General features: G+C 39.9%; 1 protein-coding gene across 1 annotated transcript in view; it reads left to right on the top strand.

Moving 5' to 3' along the window:
* The first annotated feature begins 14,002 nt into the window (after positions 1-14,002).
* Positions 14,003-26,765, top strand: part of cacna1g (calcium channel, voltage-dependent, T type, alpha 1G subunit) — a 634,394-nt gene continuing 621,631 nt past the window's right edge. The window contains 2 exon segments of the mRNA XM_055150510.1: positions 14,003-14,132; positions 14,250-14,442. Coding sequence (XP_055006485.1) covers positions 14,003-14,132; positions 14,250-14,442 — 323 coding nt within the window.

The following is a 26,765-nucleotide window of genomic DNA, read 5'->3' as shown; positions in this document are numbered from 1 at the left end:
AGAACTTTTTCAAGTTCGGGCCGTCTGCTTTTATTGCCTCTGAAAGATTTTGTCATCTTTTTGCACTGAGTCAGTTCGTCACGCTGCCATCACCAACATCTCACCATCGACTTACTGATGCTGAGCTCACGTGTAGCAGCTCGATTTCCTTCTTCCACAGCCACATCATTCCCCTTAAAAGCTGCATCATCTGCATTTCTTCGTGTGTTTTGGGGAGGGTGTGTGCATGAAGCGCAAAATAACTGTTCAAAACACAATATCATGTGGTATCATGTCTCCTGCAGAAAGAGCCGCTGTCCTGTCTGTATCATGTCAGTGTGTTGTAGGATTTCAGCAGATTTCAGGCTCTCCCGGGGGTCGAGGCTACTTGTATCGGTCAGATATGAGTGAATGTCCCGCTACTGAAGTTTGAGACATTGAGAATCCATGTATCATTCGGTAATTCATTGTTCAAAATAAAACCAAAAATAAGAATGTCATTAGGTTATTTTTTCAGACCAAGAGTTTGTTTTCATACCTGACAGTTTGGACTGCTCACACGCGGTCTTCCTCAGAGTGGTCACGTGATGTTGCTGTGACGTGTCTGGTCAGCTGATTTAAACAGGTTTTGGTGCTGTCTTCCTACCGGTGGTGGCAGGACAACAGCGCCATCTGCAGTCTGACTTTCTCAGGACAGTATCCCAGTTGTGTGAGAGTAAAAAAGTCCCTTCGTCCCGGTTTATAGTCCCGTAGGCACGTTTCCGTATTTCGATTTCCTCTTTAATCCAGCGACGATATTTGTTTTCCTCAGTCCCAATGATGTTTGCTCCATCCCAATTCATAATGTAGTTCTCTCTTTTACACATTTTACAACTATTTTCTTCATTATTTGTCTCCAAAACCAAAATGAAAAAATGGATAATGATTATTATTATTATTATTTTTTTTTTCAGTTTTTGATTTTGTGTTTAAATGAATAATGGAAAAAACGGCCGTTTCCCGTTTCCGTGACTTAAACTGCGATGCCCGACTTTTGCACCACATATGGACTGAACCACGACTAAAACAGAACTAAACCAGGTTTAAACCAGGTCTAAACCAGGTCTAAACAAGGTCTAAACAAGGTCTAAACAAGGTCCTAGTCTCAGTCCTGCTCTCAATCTTAATTTCAGTCCCAGTCTCAGTCCTGGTCTCAGACCTGATCTTGTCCTGGTCTGGTCCCAGTCTGGTCCCGGTCTCAGTCCTGATCATCTAACAGTCTCAGCACCTCCAGGCCCATCCCGACACTCAGTCCTGCTTCAGTCCTGGTTCAGTCCTGGTTTAGACCTGGTTTAGTCCTGTTTTAGTCCTGGTTCAGTCCGTATGCGGCGCAAAAGTCCGGCATCACAGTTTAAGTCACGGAAACTGGAAACGGTCATTATCCGTTTTTTTTCCCCATTATTCATTTAAACACAAAATCGAAAACTGAAAAAAAATGAATCGTTATCCGTTTTTTCATTTTGGTTTCGGAGACAAATAATGAAGAATAGTTATTTTTTCATTTTCTTATTTTTATTTTGACAAACGAATGAACGAGTGATACACGGATTATTGAGCCATTTCTTCCCGTCATTTACGCACTCACATGCATTTAAAGTGTATGGGTCAATAAGTCGTATCCCAATCACTAATGGTAATTTAGCATCATTACCTTTATTTTGCATGCAGCCACTGCGTTCATAAACAAATAATCCATCCACATCATCTCCATATCACACGGTCCAGATATATTGGCCACATCGTTCTACAAATCGCTGGGTTCAAAGTGTGAGAAAAAAGTAGCGGCTTAGAGTCTGGAAATTACGGTAATAATGCAGGATTATTCAAACACGTGTGAATTAAACAAAACACAACTCCGGGTCTGTTTTTGACGAGGTAACAACTTTCTCACATGGCTAAAACCTCAAAAGAGTCAATTCTGTGTCATGAAGGACCTTTAAAAACCAACGCTTCCAAAAACAAAAAATACTTTCTCCTCATGCATATTTTTCATAAACCATTTTTATTCTCATGTTGGAAGAGCAAAGCCCGAGCCTCACGATTGTGTAGTCTACCTCTGACATGTTTGACTCTCCTCAATTTGCTGTGGTGAGTTTTTTTTTATAAATGTTGGATTTGGATGCCGAGTTTCCCCAGTGTCAGTGAACGCATCATGAGACAGATCTGGGTTGGGTTACACGTGGGCGATCGTGAACGCACCAATATTTATCAAACTGGAAACTAAACAGAAAGATGAGATGACTACTCTGTGTACGCACGTGATGGTGAAGGCCAGACAGGGGAATCGAAATGGAGAGAGGGTTTTCAGATTTCAGATTTTGTTTTTAAGTTTAAAGGTCAGATATTATGCAAAAAATTAACTCTTGTGAGCTTTAAGGCATGTTAGAAAGTGTTTACCTCGTCAAAAACAGACCTGGAGTTGTGTTTTGCTTCATTCACACATGTTTGAGTAACTCTTTATTATTAGTCTGTCTACATCTCCAAAGCTTAAAATGCTGTTCCACCTTGTGATGTCATGAAGTGGTAGTTTTCAAGTGAACAGCTCCTTTTACCTTTAGTTCAGTAGAAACTGACAGTTCCAAGGCTGAAATTATCCAGATGAAGGTGTGTGGAGCCTTTCCATCCTGGTTTCGTCCTGGTTTCGTTGTGGTTTAGTCAAGTTTTAATTGTAGACTGGTCCTGATTTGGTACTGGTTTAGTCCAGGTTTAGTTCTGATGTAGTTCTGGTGTAGTTGTGGTTTAATCCTGGTTTAGTTCTGGTATAATTCTGGTTTAGTTCTGCTTTAACCCTGGATCAGTCCTTGTTTAGTTCTGATTTAGTCCTCGTTCGGTTCTCGTTCAGTCCTGGTTTAATCCTGGTTTAGTCCTGCTTTAGTCTGATTCAGTCCTGATTTAGACCTGGTTTGGTCATGGTTTAGTCCTGGTTAGTCCTGCTTTAGTTCTGGTTCAGTCCTGGTTTAGTCCTGGTTTAGTCCTGGTTTAGTCCTAGTTTAGTCCTAATTCAGTCCTGGTTTAGTTCTGGGTTTGTTCTGGTTTAGTCCTGTTTTAGATCTGGTTTAGTCCTGGTTAAGTCATGGTTTGGTCCTGGTTTAATTCTGGTTTAGTCCAGGTTTAGTCCAGGTTTAATCCTGATTCAGTCCTGCTTTATTCCTGGTTCAGTCCTAGTTTAGTCCTGCTTCATTCCTAGTTTATTCCTCGTTTAGTGCTGGTTCAATTTAGGATTAGTTCTAATTTAATCTTGGTTTAGTCCTTGTTTAGTCCTTGCTTAGCTCTGGTTCAGTTCTGGGTTAGTTGTGGTTCAGTCCTGGTTTAGTCCTAGTTTAATCCTGGTTCAGTCCTGGTTCAGTCCTGATTTAGTCCTGGTTTTAGTCCTGATTTTCAAAAAACAGTGTAACATAGTGGGCTCTATCTGTTGTATTGTGCAACAGTGTGGAGCAGTATTGAGCGAGCCACATTACGAGAGGGTGTGGGGTGTTGGATTGCGTCTGTCCTTTTTCTACTGGACCACCTTGCCAAACTACACAGATAATATTACCAAAAGAATCAATCGTGACCAGGGAGTGTTTGAAGTAAAGGTTTCAGTGAAATGGAATGATTCGATTTATAGACTGGTGTATTGATGTATATGCGAGTTTTATAAATCTATCATATGCATGTTAGCTTTCTAGTTGCTCCTCTTTGATTCTCCAGGGTTTTTTTGTTTTGTTTTGTAGTTTTTTTTACAAATGAAGTATTCAATGCCTTAAGGCCACCACACACTTTTACCTGAGTTCATGGAGGTGTGACCCGACTTTGTGTTTTCATGTGAGATTTTGGAGCCGCTGTGCTCCTCGTGTGTGGTGTCAGTGTCAGATCGTAAACATCAAACATCAGCAACGCTACAGTAACAGTCAATAAAACAGAGCATCAGGGGCAGACGGAGTGACGGACACAGACGCAAAATACAAACTCAGAAAACAGCGAAAATAATGATAGGACTTTATTCCTCACCTCTTGTAAAGTGGTAAATTTAAAGTGTATGATTTCATCCACATTATCCAAAGAATTTGTCATCTACAAATAATAACACCAGTCCACAAAACAGCACTGTTAATTCAGTTTGAAGTGTTCTTTGAAAGTAAAAAGGTGAGAGTAGTTCCTCATGTGTGTCTGTTTACATCCACACAGCGCACGGATCGAGATGAAGCTGCAGATTAGTGATAGTGATTCTACTTCCTGTGGACTTTATCACAAACCTTCTGTGCATTACAAATTATGTACTTGAAGTTTTGCAGCACATTTCACCAATAATCATAACATAGTTTTGACTTTATATCTAAATTAGAAGTGCAGAGCTCTGATCTTTGAACACTTAAGACTCTCTAAGTGAGTTGTTTTACAACTTTATACCCTGTGGTCCGCAGACATATCCTGCTGCAGTCTTTGCGATTGAGATTTTAAATCTCATAAGATTCTCCTTGTGTCTATGGTGTGTGCTCTTTGTTGCATGTTTAAAATCTTGTAAGACCAAAAAATCCTGTAGTGTGTAGCGGCCTTTAGTTGGTGGATGGGGTGCATGGTTTGGGTCGGACCTCACAGCATTAGGGTTCGTTCACTTGACAGTACGCGGGTACTTTTTTTATTTTAACCAATCACTGCTATTTGGTCGTGATGTATGTAATGCACCAAATCCCGCAGGAAGAAGGGCAATAACGTCTTTCTCCTTGATAAAATTCACCAAACATTCTCTTTGTTCCAGCTTTAAATCTTCGATCTCGGGAATCGTTGCCAACACAGAATGTCTGACTTCATCTACATCCACTTTGTTTACTGTTGTGCTGTACCACAAGGAACCGAGACAGGCGCTTGAGTTTGTCGTCATGGCTTTTCTGACTGGCTGGTGTGCCGTCTAAAACTTCTGGGATTCTTGCAAATCGTCTAGTGTATTCTGATTGATTCTGGCACTAGGTGGTGCTAGCCTGACTAGGAAATGTAATTGTCCTGAGGAAACCCACAAAGGCACAGGGAGAACATGCAAACTCCACATATAGAAAGGCTCAGGCAACCCAGTTGTACATGGTGTCTCCACGTACCTGCAGGTAATATTCCACAGTATGCCATTACATTTATATATCCTCAGTTAATTAAAAATGGGCTTTTATTGCCAAAATAAAACTTTATGTGCATTGTAGAATGAGAGTGGCCTCCTCTCCACTGATCAGATCAGTAACTTCCTTTTTTATCTAAATTTGCACCTTTTCCATCGGCACATTTAATCACTGTTGGGCAAGTTACTTCAAAACTGTAATGTGTTATTTATGGCTTGTTACTGTCATTTCAAAGTAATTTGTTACATTACAATATTATTGTATTTAAAACATAAGTCATTACATTACTGTTGCAGTACTTTTAAGTTACTCTCACTGTAAGTGTGAAGATGCTGAACTTTTGCGCCTTATATGGACTGAACCAGGACTAAACCAGGACTAAACTAGGTTTAACCCAGAGTTGAACCAGGACTGTACCAGGTCGGAGCGGATTTCAGCACTGGTCCTTTCGCTCGCGTTTACATGACGGAGCTGCTGATCTTGTGGTGATTTTAGTGAATTTGTATGAAGAAAAACCCACCACTTCAATCCAGGTTAAAAAAGCTTTATAACACACATTACTGACATTTGTTCTGAGTAAAATATTACAATTTTTTTCCCTGTAATGCCTTGCATTACTGTGTTACAGCAAAAAGTAATGCATTACAGTAATATGTTACTTTTATAACACATTATTCCCAACTCTGCCTTTAATATATCACTGCTTCTCTTTGCCTGGCTGTACTTTTTGGCTACTTGTGTCTACATAGAATAAAAATCTCCAAATAAGATGTAAACAGAAATTATAGGCCTAATTTTGTTTTACTTTCAATGTGCAAAGAATATTACACATGATTGAAATCTGAAAAACGCAGAATTAGCATATGTTTTTATTAACCACCGTCGGTCCCATCGCGAGCTCGCCAATATTTTAATGGTTATTGCTTTGAGATAACGCAATTAACAAATCCGCCCAAACCAGGTCTGTTGACAGCGGCTGTAAAATATGCGTCCGCTGGTTTCAGTGTGTGTGTGTGTGGGTGTGTGTGTGTGTGTGTGTGTGTGTGTGTGCGTTGGGCTTTCCACTTGTTTATGATGATTTTTATGATGCTACATGCTAACTTAGCCTATCTGCAGTGATTCATAAGTGTGAGCGACAGATGTGGAGGGAAATTGCTCCACCGAATTGATTCAGTTTAAATCAATGTTGAGCTGAAAAAAAAGGAGGATGCAGCTCTGCAGTGAGGAGAGGAGGGGGAATGTTCAGAACGTAGTGGAATGGAATGTAAAAATAGTAAAATACTGTACTTAAGTAAAATAAATCAATAAATAAAAAAGTATCTAGATTTTTAAGTGGATAATTTTTACTTCTGTACATTTGAGAGGAAGAATCTGTACGTTCTACTCCACTACATTTCTCAACAGCACTGAAAATTAAGTATTTTTAAAAATATTTTGTAACATGTTTGTAGTTTGAGCAAACAAAAATATACTAACAAAAAAATAATAATAATTCTGTTGTTTCTGTTGAACAAACTGTGAACAAATCTTTACCAAAATTACTACATTTGAAGCGTTATTAGATCTCAAAATCTGTGTGAAATTTTAGTAGTTTAATACTTTTACTAAAGTAGAATTTTTCATGTGATATTTTTACTTTTAATGAGTATGTTATTGATCCAGTATCTGTACTTTTACTTAAGTAACAAAACTGTGTACTTCTTCCATCACTGCATATAGCATACAAAAAGTTAGAAGGAACTGTCTGTATCCTGAGCTTAGTTTTTTTTTTTTTTAAATACCACAATCACAACTGAGCCTGTGTCACCGTTGTGTGTCAAGTTCGTTTCATTCTCAGTTTATGGACAGAACAGGCCTCATGTGAAAACTCAGAACCTGCAGAATTCCCTCCCTGAGCTGCAGAGGCTGCACTAGCACTGACTCATGATTATTATACATTTTTTGAATAGGTTGAAACAAAAACAAAAAAAAAACCAAAACATGTAAGACTCATTCTGTTTTCTGATCATCTCTAAAGCCAAAACACAACATTACTATTGTTTTCTTGTGCTTTATTAAAGATGCATTATGTACCTTTTCCACCACCTGCTCATCAGGAGCTGTTACTTACTTTGACTGGAATATTCACAATATGGCATTCATGGCATTTATATCTAATCTACTTACATCAGCGTTCAGTTTGTATGTTCTTCCTGTGTCTGTGTGGAGTTTGCATGTTCTTCCTGTGTCTGAAGTTTGCATGTTCTTCCTGTAGCTGGATGGAGTTTGCATGTTCTTCCTGTGTCTGTGTGAAGTTTGCATGTTCTTCCTGTGTCTTGAATTTGCATGTTCTCCCTGTTTCTGTGTGAAGCCTCCCCCAGATTCATGTTCCCCCTGTGTCTGGAGTTTGCATGTTCTCCTTGTGATTGAATGGAGTTTGCATGTTCTCCCTGTGTCTATGTAGAGTTTGCATGTTCTCCCTGTATATGTGTGGAGTTTGCATGTTCTTCCTATGTCTGAAGTTTGAATGTTCTCTCTGTAGCTGGATGGTGTTTGCATGTTCTTCCTGTGTCTGTGTGGAGTTTGCATGTTCTTTCCGTGTCTGTGTGGAGTTTGCATGTTCTTCCTGTGTCTTGAATTTGCATGAACTCCCTGTTTCTGTGTGAAGCCTCCCCCAGCTTCATGTTCCCTCTGTGTCTGGAGTTTGCATGTTCTCCTTGTGATTGAATGGCGTTTGCATGTTCTCCCTGTGTCTATGTAGAGTTTTCATGTTCTCCCTGTATCTGCGTGGAGTTTGCAGGTTCTCCCTGTGTCTGAAGTTTGCATGTTCTTCCTGTAGCTGGATGGAGTTTGAATGTTCTTCCTGTGTCTGTGTGGAGTTTGCATGTTCTCCTTGTGATTGAATGGCGTTTGCATGTTCTCCCTGTGTCTATGTAGAGTTTGCATGTTCTCCCTGTATATGTGTGGAGTTTGCATGTTCTTCCTGTGTCTGTGTGGAGTTTGCATGTTCTTCTTGTGTCTTGAATTTGCATGTTCTCCCTATCTCTGTGTGAAGCCTCCCCCAGATTCATGTTCCCCCTGTGTCTGGAGTTTGCATGTTCTCGTTGTGATTGAATGGCGTTTGCATGTTTTCCCTGTGTCTATGTAGAGTTTGCATGTTCTCCCTGTATATGTGTGGAGTTTGCATGTTCTCCTTGTGATTGAATGGCGTTTGCATGTTCTCCCTGTATATGTGTAGAGTTTGCATGTTCTCCCTGTGTCTATGTAGAGTTTGCATGTTCTCCCTGTATATGTGTGGAGTTTGCATGTTCTTCCTGTGTCTGAAGTTTGCATGTTCTTCCTGTAGCTGGATGGTGTTTGTATGTTCTTCCTGTGTCTGTGTGGAGTTTGCATGTTCTTCTTGTGTCTTGAATTTGCATGTTCTCCCTATCTCTGTGTGAAGCCTCCCCCAGATTCATGTTCCCCCTGTGTCTGGAGTTTGCATGTTCTCCTTGTGATTGAATGGAGTTTGCATGTTCTCCCTGTGTCTATGTAGAGTTTTCATATTCACCCTGTTTCTGTGTAGAGTTTGCAGGTTCTTCCTGTGTCTGTAATTTGCATGCTCTCCCTGTGTCTCGATGGAGTTTGCATGTTCTCCGTGTATCTGTGTGGAGTTTGCATGTTCCCCCTGTGTCTGGACATTGCATGTTCTCCCAGTGTCTGGAGTTTTCATGTTCCCCCTGTGTCTGGACATTGCATGTTCTCCCTGTGTCTGTAATTTGCATGTTCTCCCTGTATCTGTGTGGCGTTTAAATGTTCTTCCTGTGTCTGAAGATTGCATGTTCTCCCTGTGTCTCTGGAGTTTACATGTTCTCCCTGTGTTCGTGTGGAGTTTGCATGTTCTTTCAGTGTCTGTGAGGAGTTTGCATGTTCTCTCTGTGTCTGAACTTTGCATGTTCTCTCTATGTATGGGTGGAGTTTGCGTGTTCTCACTGTGTCTGTAGTTTGCATGTTCTCCCAGTGTCTGTATGAGTTTCCTCTGTGTGTGTTACTTTCTCGGACTATTTTCCGCTCGTCTTCTACACCAGTTCTATTATGTGTGTTATTTTATAATTGTGTTTTTTCAAATTAATTTTTTCCGGTACTTTCATTGGTCTTTTCTTTTTACTCTGCATTCTTCTCATCTTCTCCACGCGCCACTTCCACCCGTGTGTTCCCCGACGGAAAAAAAAAAAGGAAAAAAAGTCCGCGCCCTCCGCCAATCAGAGCGCGCTGCGGCGGGATGCCATCGGTCTCTCCCCTCCGATTGGCTGCGGGTCGGAGGATGCCATTCCAGCTGTTTCGCTCCCCCCCCCGCCCCCCTCCCTCCACACTCCCCCGACCCCCCACGTCCCACCTCCTCCTCGCCCCCCCCTCCTCCTCCTCCTCCCTCTCCGCTGTTAAACTTCCACCGACAGCCGCCCCGGCCAATCGCGCGCCCCCGTACGCACTCAGGACGCGCTCCGATTGGCCCTCGACGCGCTCGGGGGGCGTCCAGCGAGAAAGTTGGTATCTCCTCCGCTCCGTCCAGCTGTGAATAAGAGCTTTTTATACTGATGGACGCGGAGGAGCGCTCTCTCAGTCTGGAGAAGACGAGAGCGGGCGAGCAGAGAGCGAGATAGGCGGCAACGCGAGAAGGAGGCGGCGGTGCCATTTGGTTACGAAGACACGAGAAGAACAACCCGCCGCTTTTGACGCCTGTTACCGCGCGTTACCGCTTGGGATGTGCGGCAGCGGCAGCATCTTTCCAGGACACACGGGAGTGGGATATGCCCTACATGCGTGGATGCAATTAAAAGTAACGGGATCGTAATTTTCAACGAAGGAGGAAAACGCGTCAAAGTGCAACCCTCGCTTCTTCTTCTTCTTTTTTCTTTTTTGGCACACTTGGTTGTTTTGCTTTTTACGCGCGCGCAAAACCAAAGAAAGGATACCATAAGTTTACGTTTGGTGGTTTTTCCGTGGTTGAAACGGGGATGAGGAGTTGTTGAAGCCCGGGTTAGAGGCTTCGGGACGCTGGGAACTCCTCCGGAAAGGAACGCGAGCCAGACGCACGGAGAGGGACCAAGAAGTACCCAAACGCTCTCTCCCCGTCTCCCGGCTACTCCTCCCCCGGCTTCATCTCTCCATCAACGCAGGCTCTTCTCATCGCTTCGGAGACTGTACTGAATTTTTTATTTTTATTTTTTTCGTGTTGGTTTGTCGGAGCAACATTATAAAGCGAGCATGCGATGACTGAGCGCGCACTGGGCACATCCAACGAGTCCATACCAGGTAAAGCGACGCGTTTGAATGAAGTACTCCCTGTCACTGTTCACTTTTCAAAACCACATCTCATTAAAAAGCTTAGACGTAATAATTAATAAAACTTAACGTATGGCGTAAACCGTTGGCTATTTTACGCAAATTTTTGGAATGCTCCGATAATTCGCATTCTTTAGGACCAGGCTGTGTTGCAAATATGAGTCATTATATCCTTCTGTTTTGACAATTTGGCTTTCTAAATTGACTTGTTTTCAAATAAGTGCAACAATATGATAAAAATTGTTGTAAAATGTTTCCAAATCAATATGTTTACGTCAAATTTGGCGTATAAATTAGAACATATCACAGTATCGTAGACGTTTTGCATAGCGTCAAAACCACCACTCTATAATTTCTTCATTTTTTTTATTTTTTTAACGTTGCATTCTGAGTGCCAATTTTGCTTGCATCGTAAAGACATATTTTTTTTGTGTAACCTATATTTTTTTGGAAATAATCTAGGTCTTAATTGCACCCCAAATCTCCAAATAAGATGTAATTTCGGAAACAAATTGCAAATGAAATGAAATAAAATCGGACAGTTTTCGTGCTTTGTTGCAACCGGGAAAAAAGCAGGTATCATTTAAGCATTCTCATCAAGATTAAGATGGTGGGTTGGATGATTTGGGATAATTGAGATGAAATTTGGGACCAATATTGCAATCTGTGTCTTTTTATGATGAGGGTTTGAATCCACAAGGCACATTAGGAACGCATTTTGGGGAAAGACTTCAATTTGAAGTGCCAAATTAATACAAGAATCCCATGCATAAACGTCTAAACTGCAGGGAAAGCAGCTTTTACAGGTAGAATAAGACGCAGGGAGGGCATCTGACTCACGGGGACGTTTCAGAACCTGTTTGTAGAGGTCTAAACTATACAGGGTGACCAGCTTTTTGGCACAAATTGACCTTATGGAGACACCAGGGAGGGCATCTGGCACACAGGGACATTTCAGAACCTGATTGTGGAGGTCCGAACTACGGGATTACCAGCTTGTAGGCAGAATTTGATCACGTGGAGACGCAGGGAGGGCATCTGACACACGGGGACGTTTCAGAACCTGTTTGTAGAGGTCTAAACTATACAGGATGACCAGCTTTTCGGCACAAATTGACCTTATGGAGACACCAGGGAGGGCATCTGGCACACTTGGACATTTCAGAACCTGTTTGTAGACATCTGAACTACAGAATGACCAGCTTTTAGGCAAACTTTGATCACGTGGAGACACAGGGAGGGCATCTGACACACACAGGGACATTTCAAAACACGATCGCAGGGGTCTAAACAAAAACAACAACAAAAAAAGCAGCTTTTAGGCAAAATCAAACTCCACTGAGACACAGGGACATTTCAAAATGTGATCATAGAGGTCTGAACTACAGGTATAGCAGGTTTTAGACAGATTAAGACCCCATGGAGACATAGGGAGGGCATCTGAATTAAACCTGATGGCGACAAAGCAAAATATTCATTGGACAATATGTGTTACGAAGTCTATTCAAATTACTATTGTGATTTGATCGCAATTAATCTTTCAGCCAGCTCTTGTACAGACATCATTAGGATCAATACTGATGTAATTACGTAACAATTCATGTCACTCCAGCTTACCGGGTCTGTATCTACTGTTTAAAAGGTGCACTGTGTTGCTTTTCTCTCTCGTCTCCATGGAAACGGTATTACTTTAATTGTTGGAATGGTATTAAAGAGGGGATATTATGATTTTTTGCTTTGCTTTCTACCATCTTCCCTGCATGTTTAGAGTTCTTCTCTCAAACAGAAAACATTCTGTTCCACCTTGTGATGTCATGTGGTGATACAGGAAGTGCTCCACTCTGTTTTTAAACTCCGTACACCTTCACTAGAATCATTTAGATCATTTCAGCCCTGGAGTTGCCAATCTCTACTGAACTAAAAATAAAAGGAGCTGTTAACTTAAACTGCCGCTTCGTGACATCACAAGGTGGAACAGAGCATTTTGGGCTTTGGAGATGTAGATGAACTAATAATAAATGATAACTCAAAGATGTGTGAATGAAACAAAACACAACTCCAGGTCTGTTTTTGAAGAGGTAATGGCATTATAACATGGTTTAAAGCTCAGAAGAGTCAGTCAAGTTTGCTAATTGCGTCCATTAACATTATGGTTTAGATTGCGATTATCCTTGAAATCTGTATATGTATGGACATATCTAACGTGCTGTATGTCACATTCCAAATATGAAGTGAGCATGGCTGCGGAGTGGTTCCTTCAAGCTCTGGTTGAATTTCATTTTCTGTTGAAAAATCTTTGCACCTCTCTTTATAACTGCTGCTTTTGGGCTTGTCATTTTGGTCTTATAATGTTTGTATTAACCCGCTCTACATGTAGCCAGGCTGGTGCCACCTAGTGCCTCCTCTCAATTTCATTTCTCTCCAGCGACTAGGTCAGGAATCGGAATACACTAGACGGATTTCAAGAACCCCAGAATTTGTAGACCGTGCACGAGCCAATCAGCAAAGAACCAGACATTCTGTGTTGGCAATGATTCCCGAGATCGAGGATTTAAAGCTGGAACAAAGAGAATGTTTGGCGACTTTTATCAAGAGGAAAGACGATATTGCCCTTTTTTCTACGGGATTTAGGAAAATCTTAATAGACCAGTTAGCTCCGTTAGCGGTGCATTACATATGTCATGACCAAATAGCAGCGATTGGTTAAATAAAAAGTACCTGCCTTCCGTCGAGTGAACGAATCCTAATCAGACGGTTTCCACGAAGTGAAACCGGCTAATGAATCAGGCTACTCTACATGATCCTGGGCTTGTATTTCAGTATTTTGTCCCTAAATTAAGATGTGAACATTAAAAACAGACCAATCCAGTGTTTGTTTTTGTTGCTAAGCGGCGGCCCCCAGCCAAACTAACGGGGCAGTTGGGCTTGTAATTTCAACCACCTCGCTCCTTATTGGCTCGTTGGTTTCCACATATTTCCAAATATGTTACTTATAACTGATATAACTGCTAGCCTCGCTGAACTTCATTTGGGTGCAACAGAACACTATGGGTGCCGTCACACTTCATCAGTTCACTTCTACTTTTTATACAGTCTATGAGCCTTTACCTGACCAGACAGAACCACACATTTTCACAAAACTTTACAAAGATGAGTGAATATGAAGCTGAGTTCTTGTCTCCCTGATTTCAGAGGCTGTGACTGACAGGTGGATTAACCAATCAGAGAGACGCATGTTCTGTTTGCGTCAAAAACAAACATCCTTACACATAAAAAGAGAGAAAAATCAACATAAATACCTGAGAAACAGTGTGGATTTTTACAGAATTAACACCAAACTCTGACTTATTTGAGGTAAAAGAAGTTACATATTGTGTTCCGAATGTAACAAGTGAGATGTTTCTTGAGATGTTTTCCACATTTGAGGTACACGTGATACAAATTAGCAGCCGTGGTTAGATTATCAAAAGTTTTTCATGCTCTATAGTCAGATTCTAGTCCCTTCTTGATGTGAACAGAATGTAAAAGGGACTGGCTGCTCAGGCGATATGAACCCTTCCTTTACGTGTTTTTGTTCCACTTGCAGGAGGTGAATGATGTCTGAAGATGGCGATGGAGACCTCTGCGGACTCCCCGAGCCCAGGGACAGTGAGAGCCGCTCCTCCCTCCCCCCCAGGACCTTCATCCGGCTCAACGACCTGTCCGGAGCCGGGGTAGGGTCCGGAGGCGGAGGCGACTGGCCCGGGGGCAGCGGTTTGTCCGGAGGCGGAGGCGACTGGCCCGGGGGCAGCGGTTTGTCCGGAGGCGTGGGCGACTGGCCCGGTGGCGGCGGTTTGTCCGGAGGCGGGGGCGCGGAGGTGATGGTGGAGCCTCCCCCTCCCTCCCCGGCGCTGGATGGGATCTCTACGGCGGGCGACGAGGGCTCTGGCAGCGGAGGGGAGACCTTGCCCTACCCCACCCTGGCACCCGTGGTATTCTTCTACCTGAAACAGAACACACGCCCAAGGAGCTGGTGTCTCAAGATGGTCTGCAATCCATATCCTTTTGTTTTTACTAATTAAAATCATTAGGAAAAGCAACCAGAAGGCTTCGAAAGGTAAGGCGGTTTACTTGTTTTTCTGCGGCTTCCAGTGACTTCCAGGATTGCAAAAACTGAAATCTAGCCAAGTTAAGGTTTTATCATGATTTGAGTAAATTTCTCTTGACAAGTAAAATAATCTACCAATGGAACAAGACTTTTTGTACTTAAAATATGAAAATACACCTTGCTACACTCAAGATAAGAAAGACAACAACTCTTTCCACTTAAAATGAGAAACAAAATCGAACATTGCTTGACTTCAGAAAGATCCACGTATTCCGTTGATAGATCATTTTACTTGTCAAGTTAACGTAAAATGCTCTTAATTGAAGTCATTTGAACTTACCCAGATATTGCTTTTTGCAGTGAGTGAGTTTTGGCAAGAATTATGGTTTTGTTTTGCGGTAAATATTTGGATTACATCACTTTTTGGCCAGTAGTGGAAGTGCTAGTTTTTCTTTATTTGTCAGGGATCATGGTCAAATGCATTAATCTCACAAAAAAAATGATCCGGACCAGATTTAGCCACTAGTTGCTTCTTCTACTTAAAAATTAAAAATGACTATGTGTATGTTTTTGCAGTGAATATTAAGTACGAACTGACTCAAGATTTTATTATATATATATTTTTTTATCAAATTTCTACTGTCTGTCTGGAGGCTGATTGCACTGTCTGATGGTTTGAAAAGAAAAAGTTGCAGATCTTTTCACTATTGTACATCTGGTAGTTTGTTTGGGTTGTTTGTAATTACGCCCTTTTACCACTAGGGGAAGTCAAGAGTAGTATGTACATTTATTGCTTTGTGGTTTTGGCATCGTTATTTACTTGCGGTCATCATTTTGTCAGTAATATTATAATTAAACGTGCACTATGTAACGTTCAGATTTCGGATTCTGTGGTCCGCAATCTGCAAGTCTTTGAATGTTCCACGGTATGGCATTAAACTTATCTAGCTTTCGTTTGCTCTTTTACAGGCATTTTTATGGCTCTATATGGAACTAGTGATGCACCGATACCGATATTAGTATCAAATAGCGGTACCGATCCAGGATAATAAGCTGAATCAGATATCGGTTCAGATGCTCTTTGTGTCAGAGCTTTAATTGTTTGTAATACAACTATTTATTGGCTGATTTTGGCCGAGAGTATTTCATAATTCTCATAAAACATAAAAATTTTCAACATTTAGATACTACAAAATTGGTCAAATTTTGTAGTAAGTTAAGTTAAGTTGTGTTTTGCGAAGAAGTAAATGGTAATTAGAGTACTCACTGAAGTAAATAATAAGCGATCAGGGGCTTTTCGGAGATCCCAAGTGGGCAAATGACTTACTGGATGAAAAAAGGAGATCCGAGGCACTCCAATATGCTTTGTTATGATTTTTATTTCATGTCAAAATGAGTTGTGAGTTAAGTTGTGTTTTGATGGAAATAAAATGGCCTTTTCTAGTATCAGTTAATATTAGGGGTGTAACAATATCCAAGTTTCATGATACAATATCATCACAGTATGAACCTTACTGTTCGATATTTATTGCGATATCGTGGGAAAGCTCACTATATGATGGGGAGGCTCACGATTAGGGATGTAACAATATCCAAATCCCTCGGTATGATATTTTCACGATATACATCTCACGGTACGGCTTTTTCCTCTTAAAATGCCTTGACATGACTTAACGAACTCAAAGAACAAAGACTTTAAAGTGCTTAGAGTTGTTATTTCTTCATGTAGTCTGCACTGAAATGGAGCAAAGGATCATGGTCTATGTAGTTCCTTCTGTCTATTGCTGCACCATAACCCTTAATTTAAGCAAAGAGACTCGTAATTCGATTTATCGTGTTGGTCCACGATATTATTGTGAAAACTTGGACTATACAATATCACAATATTTTGGTTATTGTTACATCCATAGTTAATATCGGGCTAAAAGTCTAAATATCAGTATCAGAAATGAAAAAGCTGGATTGCAACAAAAAACACGCAAACATGAACAGATCTGACCTGTATCGTAGTCTGGTGGCGTCCCCGGATCATGTCCACGTAGCCAGATTTAGAGTTTTAATGCCATACTGTGGAACATTCCAGGCGAAGCTCTGACATCTTAATGCAAAGCACAAACAAAGGTTACATACTATAGAGCGCCTGTAAGTATTAAAGTAGCCACACAATCCATATTCCTAATTACCATATAGAATGGTTTGGCGTAGAAACCCTGAGTTGTTAACTGAAAGGCAATTTTGTAGCATTGTAGCGTCTACTAACATACAGAGTAATTGATTTTTGTAATGCGCGGTATTAATTTCTGCTACTGAATGTATTTATGAGTTGCAATCTATTATAGTGAGTACTGGTAATTGCTTTGGTGGTTTGTGTTTGCTAATTTGCTTGTGACATTTTTTTTTTTTTTCTTTTTCCTGGGTGTTCCAAAACTACTGCTAGCTGAACAACACACACTTAGAAATCTAGAGCTAATTATAGTTCGGAACCGTTGTCTTTAATTTGCGTTTTTTTTTGCAAGGTAAATGGCACTACACAAGGGTTTTCAAAGCTGCAGTATCGCTTTCTACCACTAGATGCAGTCACGAGTCAGAACAGTTTAAAACCTTGAATCGATCATGTCTTTTATGGAGTATTTTGGTTTGATTTAAGCTTTGTCTTTTTATAATATATCAGATTTTGTTTTCAGTGCTGCAATATGACTTTCCACCACTAGATGTAGTCATGAGTCAGAACGTTAAAACCTTAATTTAATCATGTTTTGTAGTATTTTGGCTTATTTTACTCATTGTACGTTACATTAGGCTGTCGACTTTTCCGATCCAAATTTTGATTTCAACGCTGCAATATCACTTTCTACCACTAGATGTAGTTGTGAGTCAAAAACCAAATTGGAAATAAATTCTTGGTCTGTTCAAGATTCATGATTTTAAACATTTTTTGTGTTGACAAATTAAAAATTTTGGCATGTGTGCAATTTTCAAACTATTTTTAGCCATTTAATTTCTTACAGTACTTACCAAATTGTGAAACGTTTGGTCATTAAATGAAACAACAATTTTATTAATTTATTTATTTGTTTATCTATTTATTACACTATTATTATTATTTTTTTTAGTCTTTTTATTTATTTTTTTTACTATTCTTTTTTTTTTTTTTCAATGCTGCAATATTTCTTTCTGTCACTAGGTGTAGTTGTGAGTAAAACCCCAAATTGGAAAAGCTCGATCTATTCATGATTTGGAACATTTTCGCTTCGACAAATTTAATATTTTGACAAGTTTACAAGTGTACAAATTTCAAATGGTTGTGCCGACGAAATTGCGATGTAGATTATGCAAATTCATGCATCAGTATTGATTTATTTTGGACATTTTTTTCTCTTCTGAAGATGCTATCCACGCCCCAGGATCTTAAACGAATGGACTGGGGCTGGGCTGTTATTATGGACGTATATCACAGATGTTTACGGTTTATCGATCTGTTTACATCATGGTTGCTATTGGTTTTGCCATGATCGGGATTCACGGCCGGGTCAGCGTAAAATTAGTGTCACAAAACATGCGGTCCTATGGGGGTCCTATGGGGGTCCTATGGGGGGGTGCTACATTTCTGTTATGTCGGGGGGGGGATCTTGAACAACTCTATCATTAGTCACGTCCGTATACTGTTAATGCTGGTGGTTGGATACAGAATTGTTGTTCTAAATGTTCTAAAGAGGATCTACTTTGCGGTTTTCTATTGATGGAATAAATTAAAGGCTGCTCAGAGAATTGTTGAGGACCGCTGCTACCGCTTAGGGACCCTATTTAATTAACTAATCTTAATTTAAAGCCACAGTAAGTAACTTTTCTGCCAATAAAATAGACTACGATAGTAAATAGACTAAGGTTTTTTCATTTTGGTTGTGTTTATTGCACTGAAAAGCTTGCCTCCTTACAGTAAGTAGGCTCGCCTCTCCACAAACCTGACTATTTGGTCTCGAGGAGGGCCACCACCTTACTTTCGTCATGTTCCGAAGTATGGTTTTAAATGGTACATGGGCAAGTTTTTATACTGTGCTTTTCCGCTTTAAACAGTGTACACAGACACTTGGGGCAAGGTGGGCTAAGTGTCGTGCCCAAGGACACAACAACAATATCCGTCCGTGGGAGCTGGAATCACACTGCCAACTCTTTTAATCAGCTGTAATTATAGTTAACAAGGCGGCTACACAGAGCGGTCGCCAACTCTAACCCGAAGATCGGCAATCCAATCGTGAAGTTGTCAATACCTCATTGTTATGGAGTCCTTGAGCAAGACACTTCATTTACCCCGCCTGCATTCATGTGTGTAATTAAAAATGTTCCAGTGCCAAATTTTAGACCCATACATTGTCTTAAATATGTTTTGAAAAGGGCATATTACACTATTCTGATCCATGTTATGATCAAAGAACTGTAATTAAGTAAATGTATCTTTACTTTGCTTAATTCCTACACAAGTAAAAGTAAAAGTAACCATGTAAAAATCTACTCAAGTAAAAGTTTAAAAAATACTTCATTTAAAATCTAATTTGAGAAAAAGTTAGTTGGTTACTTTCAATTATTTTATGTAAAAAAGGATGAGTCATAAATCTAATCCCGCACAAGTTGTTTTTTAACTTTTAGGTGATTCAGTGCAAACTTTGTTCAGTACAAACTTTGTACGTTTTAAAGACAACTGAGCTCACTAACACTTACAACAATGAGCTCTTCCTTCTTTTTATAGAACTTAGAAGGTGGACAGCTCTGTCTGACGGGGCAGGCACATTTTGCTTTGAATTATTATTTTATTCCCTATTCTGCATTGTGAAAATGCCACATGTGCAAGCCCGCACAATTTCCTTTCATTTACAGCAAATTGGGGGTTATTTTGCATTTCATTTTTTTTTTCTTTATCAGTCTGATTTTACTCAGTAACAAGGGTGGGTCCCAATGTAATGAAGTTAAATATATGAGTCAAAATATGGTTGAGGAAAAGTAAAATTACCTATTTCAAAAACTACTTAAAAAATTACAAATTACTTACTAATTTGTTCTTTTCCACCCTCAGTTATGATGTTGTTTCCTTATCACAAACATACCTGGAGTTGAGTTTTGTTTCATTCACACATGTTTAGGCAAAACAGAAAAGCTCTCCATCCCTTGTGATGTCATTTGGTAATACAGGAAGTGCTCCACTGTGTTTTTAAACTCCACACACCTTTACTAGAATCATTTGGACAATATCAGACCTGGAATTGCCAGTTTCTATTGAATTAAAGGTAAAAGGAGCTGTTAACTTGAAAACTAACGCTTCATGACATCACAAGGTGGAACAGATGTAAACAGACTAACAAAGAAGAGTACTCAAACATGTGTAAATGAAACAAAACACAATTCCAGGCCTGTTTTAGGAAGTAACAACATTCGAAACATGACTTAAAGCTCACAAGAATGAACTTTGCGTAATATAAGACCTTTAAACAAAACCTTTTTCTGCAGTTTGTCTACATGGCACAAAGACAATTAGCAAGTTGACCTCAGTATAAATTGGAAACACTGTGCATTCTGACAGCTACTTTGTTTAATTTTGCACTTTTAATGTAGTCATCCCTCAGCCCCCATCCATGTACTCGCTGTTTGCCTTGGGATCGATGTGTGGCGGTGATGAAAATCAATGGGTCGCACCCAGCTGTGGCCTGAACGTGCACCCCCCCAGCAGAGAGAGGGCAGCGTGTTCTAATGACTTTATTGATACATACCTGGAGTGGCTGTTTACGGGGTCCTGAAGAGTCAGAGTTCCTTTATTGAAGCGTTCCGACAGGAGTGCCACATCGATTCAGAAGTGTAAGAGCTCCAGAGCGGAGAGCGTAGTGGTAGAGCAAGGGCGGACAGAGCTTAAAGTGCACGTGTGACGCAACATTGAGTTTTTGGAGCTTTAAAAGACGTTATACTGTTACACTCTTCCATCATCCAAAAACAGGAGTCTGGAGTTGTACTTTTGCTTCATTCACGCTTGTTTCATTAATCCATTCATCAAAAATCATCTTTTCGAAGTGCTCAAAAATGGTTGTTGCGTCATAGACAGAACTCCAAAACCTCTTTTATGCAGTGTTATAAATCTATAAACCATGGCTGTCCAAACTATGATGTAAGGGCAAATGTAGCCCTCACGCTTCCGCTAAACTGGCCCAACTTAATCACAGACAGCACTTTTTACAGCAAATGTAATTCTACCTCTATAACCTCACATTGCATTTTGATACAGGCCATTAAAGTAATGGTTTAAGCTGATTAAAGATACTGTAGATCTGTCAAACATATGTAAAATGCACACATTTGAATGATCACCAGTCTGTGGCCTTCCGCTTCCAATATGTTTCAAGATGTGTCCTGCTATAAACCATCACCAGACTCATTCTGCTGCCAAACTCTCTTAGCATGAGGAGTTATTTTCCCATTTTTCATTCCCGTTGCTGACAGCAGAGGGAGCTCCAATGTCTAAATACCTAATTAGAAACAGAGGTGTAGTTAATAAATCATTGTTTTACAAATGCAGACATGATTTTATGTTAGAAAATGTGAAATACCAAAAGAATTGATTGGGTTCTTTCAAAACTTGACTTGTAGTGGACACAGGTACTGGTAAAGATAAAACTCATGATTCTAGAAAGGTTTGGAGACCTGTTTAAAGATCTACATATTGTGCATTTATCCTATATTAATATATCCTGACTCACTGGCTGTAGCATTTGATTAAATGTGCCTTAAGTAACTTTTCTAATGGAGCGTCTACCACCTAGCCAGGCTGGCGGCACCTAGTGGTGGTTCAGGAATCAAAATACACTCGATGGTTGGCAAAAACCCCAGAAGTGCAAGTTCGGGCACCGGCCAATCAGCGAAGAGCCATATATTCTGTGTTGTCAACAATTCCTGAGATCCAGGATTTAAAGCCAGAATAAAGAGAATGTTTGGTGAATTTCATCAAGGGGAAAGATGTTATTGTCCTTCTTCCTACGGGATTTGGGAAAAGTTTAATATACCAGTTAGCCCTGTTAGCGGAGTATTACATATGTCATGACCAAATAGCAGCGATTGGTTAAATGATAAAAAGTATCCGCCTACTATTGAGTGAACAAATTCTAACACTGCAAGGTCAGACGGTTTATACGAAAGTGAAACAAAGTGAAACTGGCTGATGAATCAGGCTATCTACCACCTGCTTGTCTCCTGAATGTTACTGCTTTGCCTGGAATATTCCAAAGTATGACTTAAACTGATGTATCTCATAGACAAGCAGATGATGAAAACTGGCGAAGTTACAGCTCTGATCTACGGAGAGGCTAGCCTACCTCCGACAATAATCTCTTTTTCAAGTTACTTTTTCAATATGAGCATCTACAAATTTCTCAAAAATTCTCAGTTCCAACTTATGATGTCATGAAGCTGTAGTTTTAAAATTCACTAGAGATCGGCAATTCCAGAAGTGAAATGATCCAAATGATTCTTCTGAAGGTGTATGGAGTTTAAAAACACAATGGAGCACTTCCTGTATTACCGCATGACATCACAAGGTGTTTTCTGTTTGAGAGAAGATCTCAGCCTCAATAGAGTTTTTGTGTTGAACATGTGCGAATGAAACAAAACACAACTCCAGGTTTGTTCGTGACATGGAAACAACATTCATTTTTGATCATTCTGAAATCACACGGATACCGCAAAAAGTCGATGAAGCGATCTTGGCGCAGGTGGTTATGCCTTACCCTTTCTTTCCTAGTTAAAGAAAACATTCCTGCTATTCAGTATTCTCTGCTCGTGTGCATCCCATAAACTCATTACCATGTCTGTAAATGTCACGTCTTTTTAAAGGTCTCCCAAATAGACTTTTTTTTTTTTAGCACACCAAACTCTCCGGTCTGCCCTGACTCCTTTGGGACCTGTAGCGATGTCTCATACAAACAGTTCTCAAACAATAAGTGATATAAATAAATGATTCCAAAGTTCTCATGAGCCTGCATTGTACGATTTTACGCTATACTAGGTCTGCAAACAAAAAAGTACACGGTGCCATTATAACGTACGGTACAAGGTATGCTCAGATGTAATACTTGCAACAAAATGGGCGCTGTAATGTTGTATCCTCATCCAAACATACCTAGAGTTGAGTACGTACCTTTCAGTTCTTCTCTAAAACTGAATAAACTCTGTTACACGTTGTGATGTCATTAGATAATACCAAAAGTGCTCCATTGTGTTTTTAAACCCCATACACCTTCACTAGAACTTCTTAATGCGCCAAAAAACATTCTAGACGTTCTATGGCAATCTCAACTGAACAAAAGGTAAAACAAAAAATATATTTCTTAAGGCTATTCTAGTGTAATGTAGACTAAAGCAGTTTGAGGTTAAAAAAATAGCTGTTAACTTTAAAACCACCACTTAATGACATCACAAGATGGAACAGAGTATTTTGGAGATGTAGACAGCCTTATAATACAGGGTCACTCAAAGATGCAATGTGTAAGTTCTCTGGTGGAGCGTCCGTCCAAAGCTTTTCTCCATAGAGATGTATTGCTTTGTCCACGGATCTGAAGGTTGGCAGTTTGAATCCCGCTCTCGACATAAACATCACTGGTTGGTGCAATTCCAACTCTGTCGTTGTGTCCTTGGGCAAGACACTTAACCTACCTCGCCCCCAGTGTCTGCGCACACTGGTGTGAATGGGCGATCGAGTCCTTGTTGTAAAGCGCTATATACCATGACCATGACCAGAAACCTTTCTAGCTTTATGGAAACCAAACCAGACCAAGTTACAGGTCAGATCTCTGGAGACGTGACCCTGCTCACAGTCAGAATGAATGTTTTTCTAGGCTTTTTTGAGCTATACAGGGTTCCCACAGTCATGGAAATCCTGGAGAAATTGAAAATGGCATTTCCCAGGCCTTCAAAAGTCATGGAATTTTGTCAATTCAATGAAAGTTTTAGAAAAGTCATGGAAATGTATTATCTCGTTCATGCAACTACATCATTCTGTAACCAAGTTATACTGTTACACTGTTCCATCATCCAAAAACATACCTGGAGTTGTACTTTTGCTTCGTTCACGCTTGGTTCATCAATCCATTAATCAAAAGTCATCTTTTTGGATTGCTCAAAAATGCTCTGTTTGCATTTTGGCCATTTCGTTGCATCATAGACAGAACTCCAAGACCTTTCTTATGCAGTTTTATAAATCTATAAAACTGCGTAAGAGAGGTTCTCATTAGGCTAATATGATTATTTCCAAATGTCTGCGCCTTTTGTTTAAAAGAGATGACAATAAATGCACTGACAGTATTTTGAAGGTTAAAAAACTATAATCTCAAACCATAAAGTGAGTGAAAAGGGTTAACATTTCATATTTAGCCCTAAAAGTCTGATCAATTCTACACATGTAGGTGCCATAAAGTCATGGAAAATTCACTTTAGCTCATGAAAAAGTCATGGAAAAGTTTAGACATTTTGTTAGTGAAAAAGAGTGGGAATTCTGACTATATAACTGCGTGTAACTGAATAAATGTATATAGATACTGTGGAACATTCCAGACAGACTAATGACATATCCACAGAAACAAGCAGGTGACAGAACTCCCAACCAAAAAAAATTACACATTGGACCTTTAGTAAGTGGATATTTGATTCAGAAGTTCCTATGAGCCTGCATTGAACTGCTATACTAGGTCTGCTACAAAAAAAAGTACACAGTGGCATTATAACGTACGGTACAGGGTATGCACAGATGTAATACTAGCAACCGCGCATGCACCAGAAACCCAAAATGGCCGCGAGTAGAGGACACGCTTTGGGCAGAGGTCAGTAACTCGTATCTTAAGTACGTTATCGAAAAACAGAAACTGCTTTTAGGTCGGTAAAGTTTGGCCTATATATTCTGACAGCTAGTAGTTGGCGAGCTGGCTGGCGTGCATGGCGTGTATTTTTATGTGTATGTGGGCTACGTTTCTATGACTCAAGACCTTCATGATATCAAAACCTACAAAAATAAGTTCAGTTTCAGACATGCTTAAAATTTTTGTTGTATTTGATGGCACTGTTTTACCGTAGAGCTTTGAAATGTTTGAATTCACGCTTTTTTTTTTTTTTTTTTTTTAAGAAATTGATTGGCAGATTACCGTTTATTGACATCTTTGATAAGTGTATTTTGTTATTGCGATTTAAAATGATGAATTTACGCATTAGGCAATACCATCCAGAACATTCTGTACGAAACCTTTCAAAATGAGTGAAGGATTAGCCTATTATCAGCCTTACGCAACCGGACAGCCAACTCCAGTATTGATTAAATTAAAGATGCAAACTGACCATCATTTGTAACGTGGCATGATAGATTTGGGCAGAAGAGATTTGGGACCTAAGTATGATTTATTTTTTGTTTGGTATTTTAAAATTCCGATATTATGCAAATTTTTTATTTATGTTATAATCAATGTTGGGTGAGTTACTTTAAATCTGTAATGTGTAATTTATGACTTGTTACTGTCATTTCAAAGTAATTTGTTACATTACAATATTACTGCATTTAAAATGTAAGGCATTACATTACTATTGAATTACTTTTAAGTTACTCTCACCAAAATAACTGTGAAGATGCTGAACTTTTGCGCCGTATATGGACTGAACCAGGACTAAACCAGGACTAAACAAGGTCTAAACCAGGTCTAAACCAGGTCTAAACCAGGACTAACCAAGGACTAAACCAAGCCTAAAAAAGGACTAAACCAGGACTAAACAAGGTCTAAACCAGGACTAAACTAGGCCTACACTAGGTCTAAACCAGGAGTGAACCGAGGACTGAACCAGGACTAAACTAGGCCTACACTAGGTCTAAACCAGGACTAAACTAGGACTAAACCAGCGCTGAACAGAAGTAAACCTGGACTAAACCAAATCTAAACAAGGACTAAACAGGACTAAACCAGGACCAAACCAGGACTTATCTTGGACTAGAATTTGGAATCTAGGACTGCCCCCGAGAGAACCCTGAGCCAGTGGGTGCAATTGGGCGTCAGCTGTGGTTAGCCCCGTGGAGTGCGGAGTTCTGTGCCAGTCCTTTTGCCCGCGGTCACCCGACGGTCTACACGGGCACGTCTCTGGCATTTCACCACTGCTGATATATGAAGAAAAACCCTGGTTATAATATTGTTTTCTCATCACAAACAGACCTTTAGTTGTGTTTTGTTTCTTTCACACATGTTTAACACACAACTTCTGCATATTTAGCTCTTCTCTCAAACTGAAAACACTGTGATGTCATTAGGACTAGAATCATTTGAATAATTTGCAGTCCTGAAATTGACAAACTGATGGCTTTTGTATTTTTGCGCCAAACTAAGTAAATTTGCAGCTACATCTTCAAATTTATTTATTCATTTTTTGAACGATGAATGTTTAAAGTTGCACCTGCTTAGCGTTTCTTTGGTTATGTCATTGCTCTGCCTAGAATGTTCCACAGTAAGACTTTAAACCAGCTCTTCTTTACTTAATTTTATTCAACTATACGTGATTTTATAGCTCAAAAATACCTAGACAAACAGACATTCTGACTGTGACTGGGGTCGCCTCTCCACAGATCTGACCTGTATCTTAGTCTGGTTTGGTCTCCATGAAGATAAAAAGGTTTAATGCCAGAAAAGTTACACAGTGCAGCTTTAAGGCAACATCTTAAGGTTATGTTGTAGATTAAAAGAGTATACAGTAGATTTAAAACTCCCAATTAATGACATCACAAGGAGGAACAGAGCATTTTGAGATTTAGAAACACAGACAGATTAATAATGCAGGCTCACAAGAGTCAATTTAGCGTAATATAGGACATTTTAAGCTGTCAAAAGATCTGCCGAATCTTCAGAAGGCAAGCTTGTCTTTGCTGTTCAATGATGCAAGAAAAACCAACCATTTAGGCTCCTTCTTCTTCTCTTCTTCTTTTTCTTTCTTCTTCTTTTGAGTCTTCATCCGTAGGGAGCTGTGGGATCATTTCAGATGTTTGGCCTTTAAAGTGTGCCCAAACCCCTTTTTTGTGCGTGTCAGTTTTTCCACAAAGGTCACGCCGTCTTTATTGTGTAGAATAAGATCGATCTTTTGTTGTGTCTTCCGCCTTTCGCGATGTGTACATTGACGCTTCAGGTTTTCGGATGGATTTGAACTTTTCTGTCACGTAGCGGCTTTGTTGTCATTTCTCTATCCCGCAGTAGTCTCTCTATCTCTTTCTCTTTCTCTAC

The sequence above is a fragment of the Boleophthalmus pectinirostris genome, unplaced genomic scaffold (assembly GCF_026225935.1).
Source record: "Boleophthalmus pectinirostris isolate CB_2022bp ecotype Guang Dong unplaced genomic scaffold, ASM2622593v1 HiC_scaffold_14, whole genome shotgun sequence".
Classification (NCBI taxonomy): domain Eukaryota; kingdom Metazoa; phylum Chordata; class Actinopteri; order Gobiiformes; family Gobiidae; genus Boleophthalmus; species Boleophthalmus pectinirostris.
Note: the sequence above shows the minus strand (reverse complement) of the source record. Positions and strands in the feature narration are given on the sequence as shown.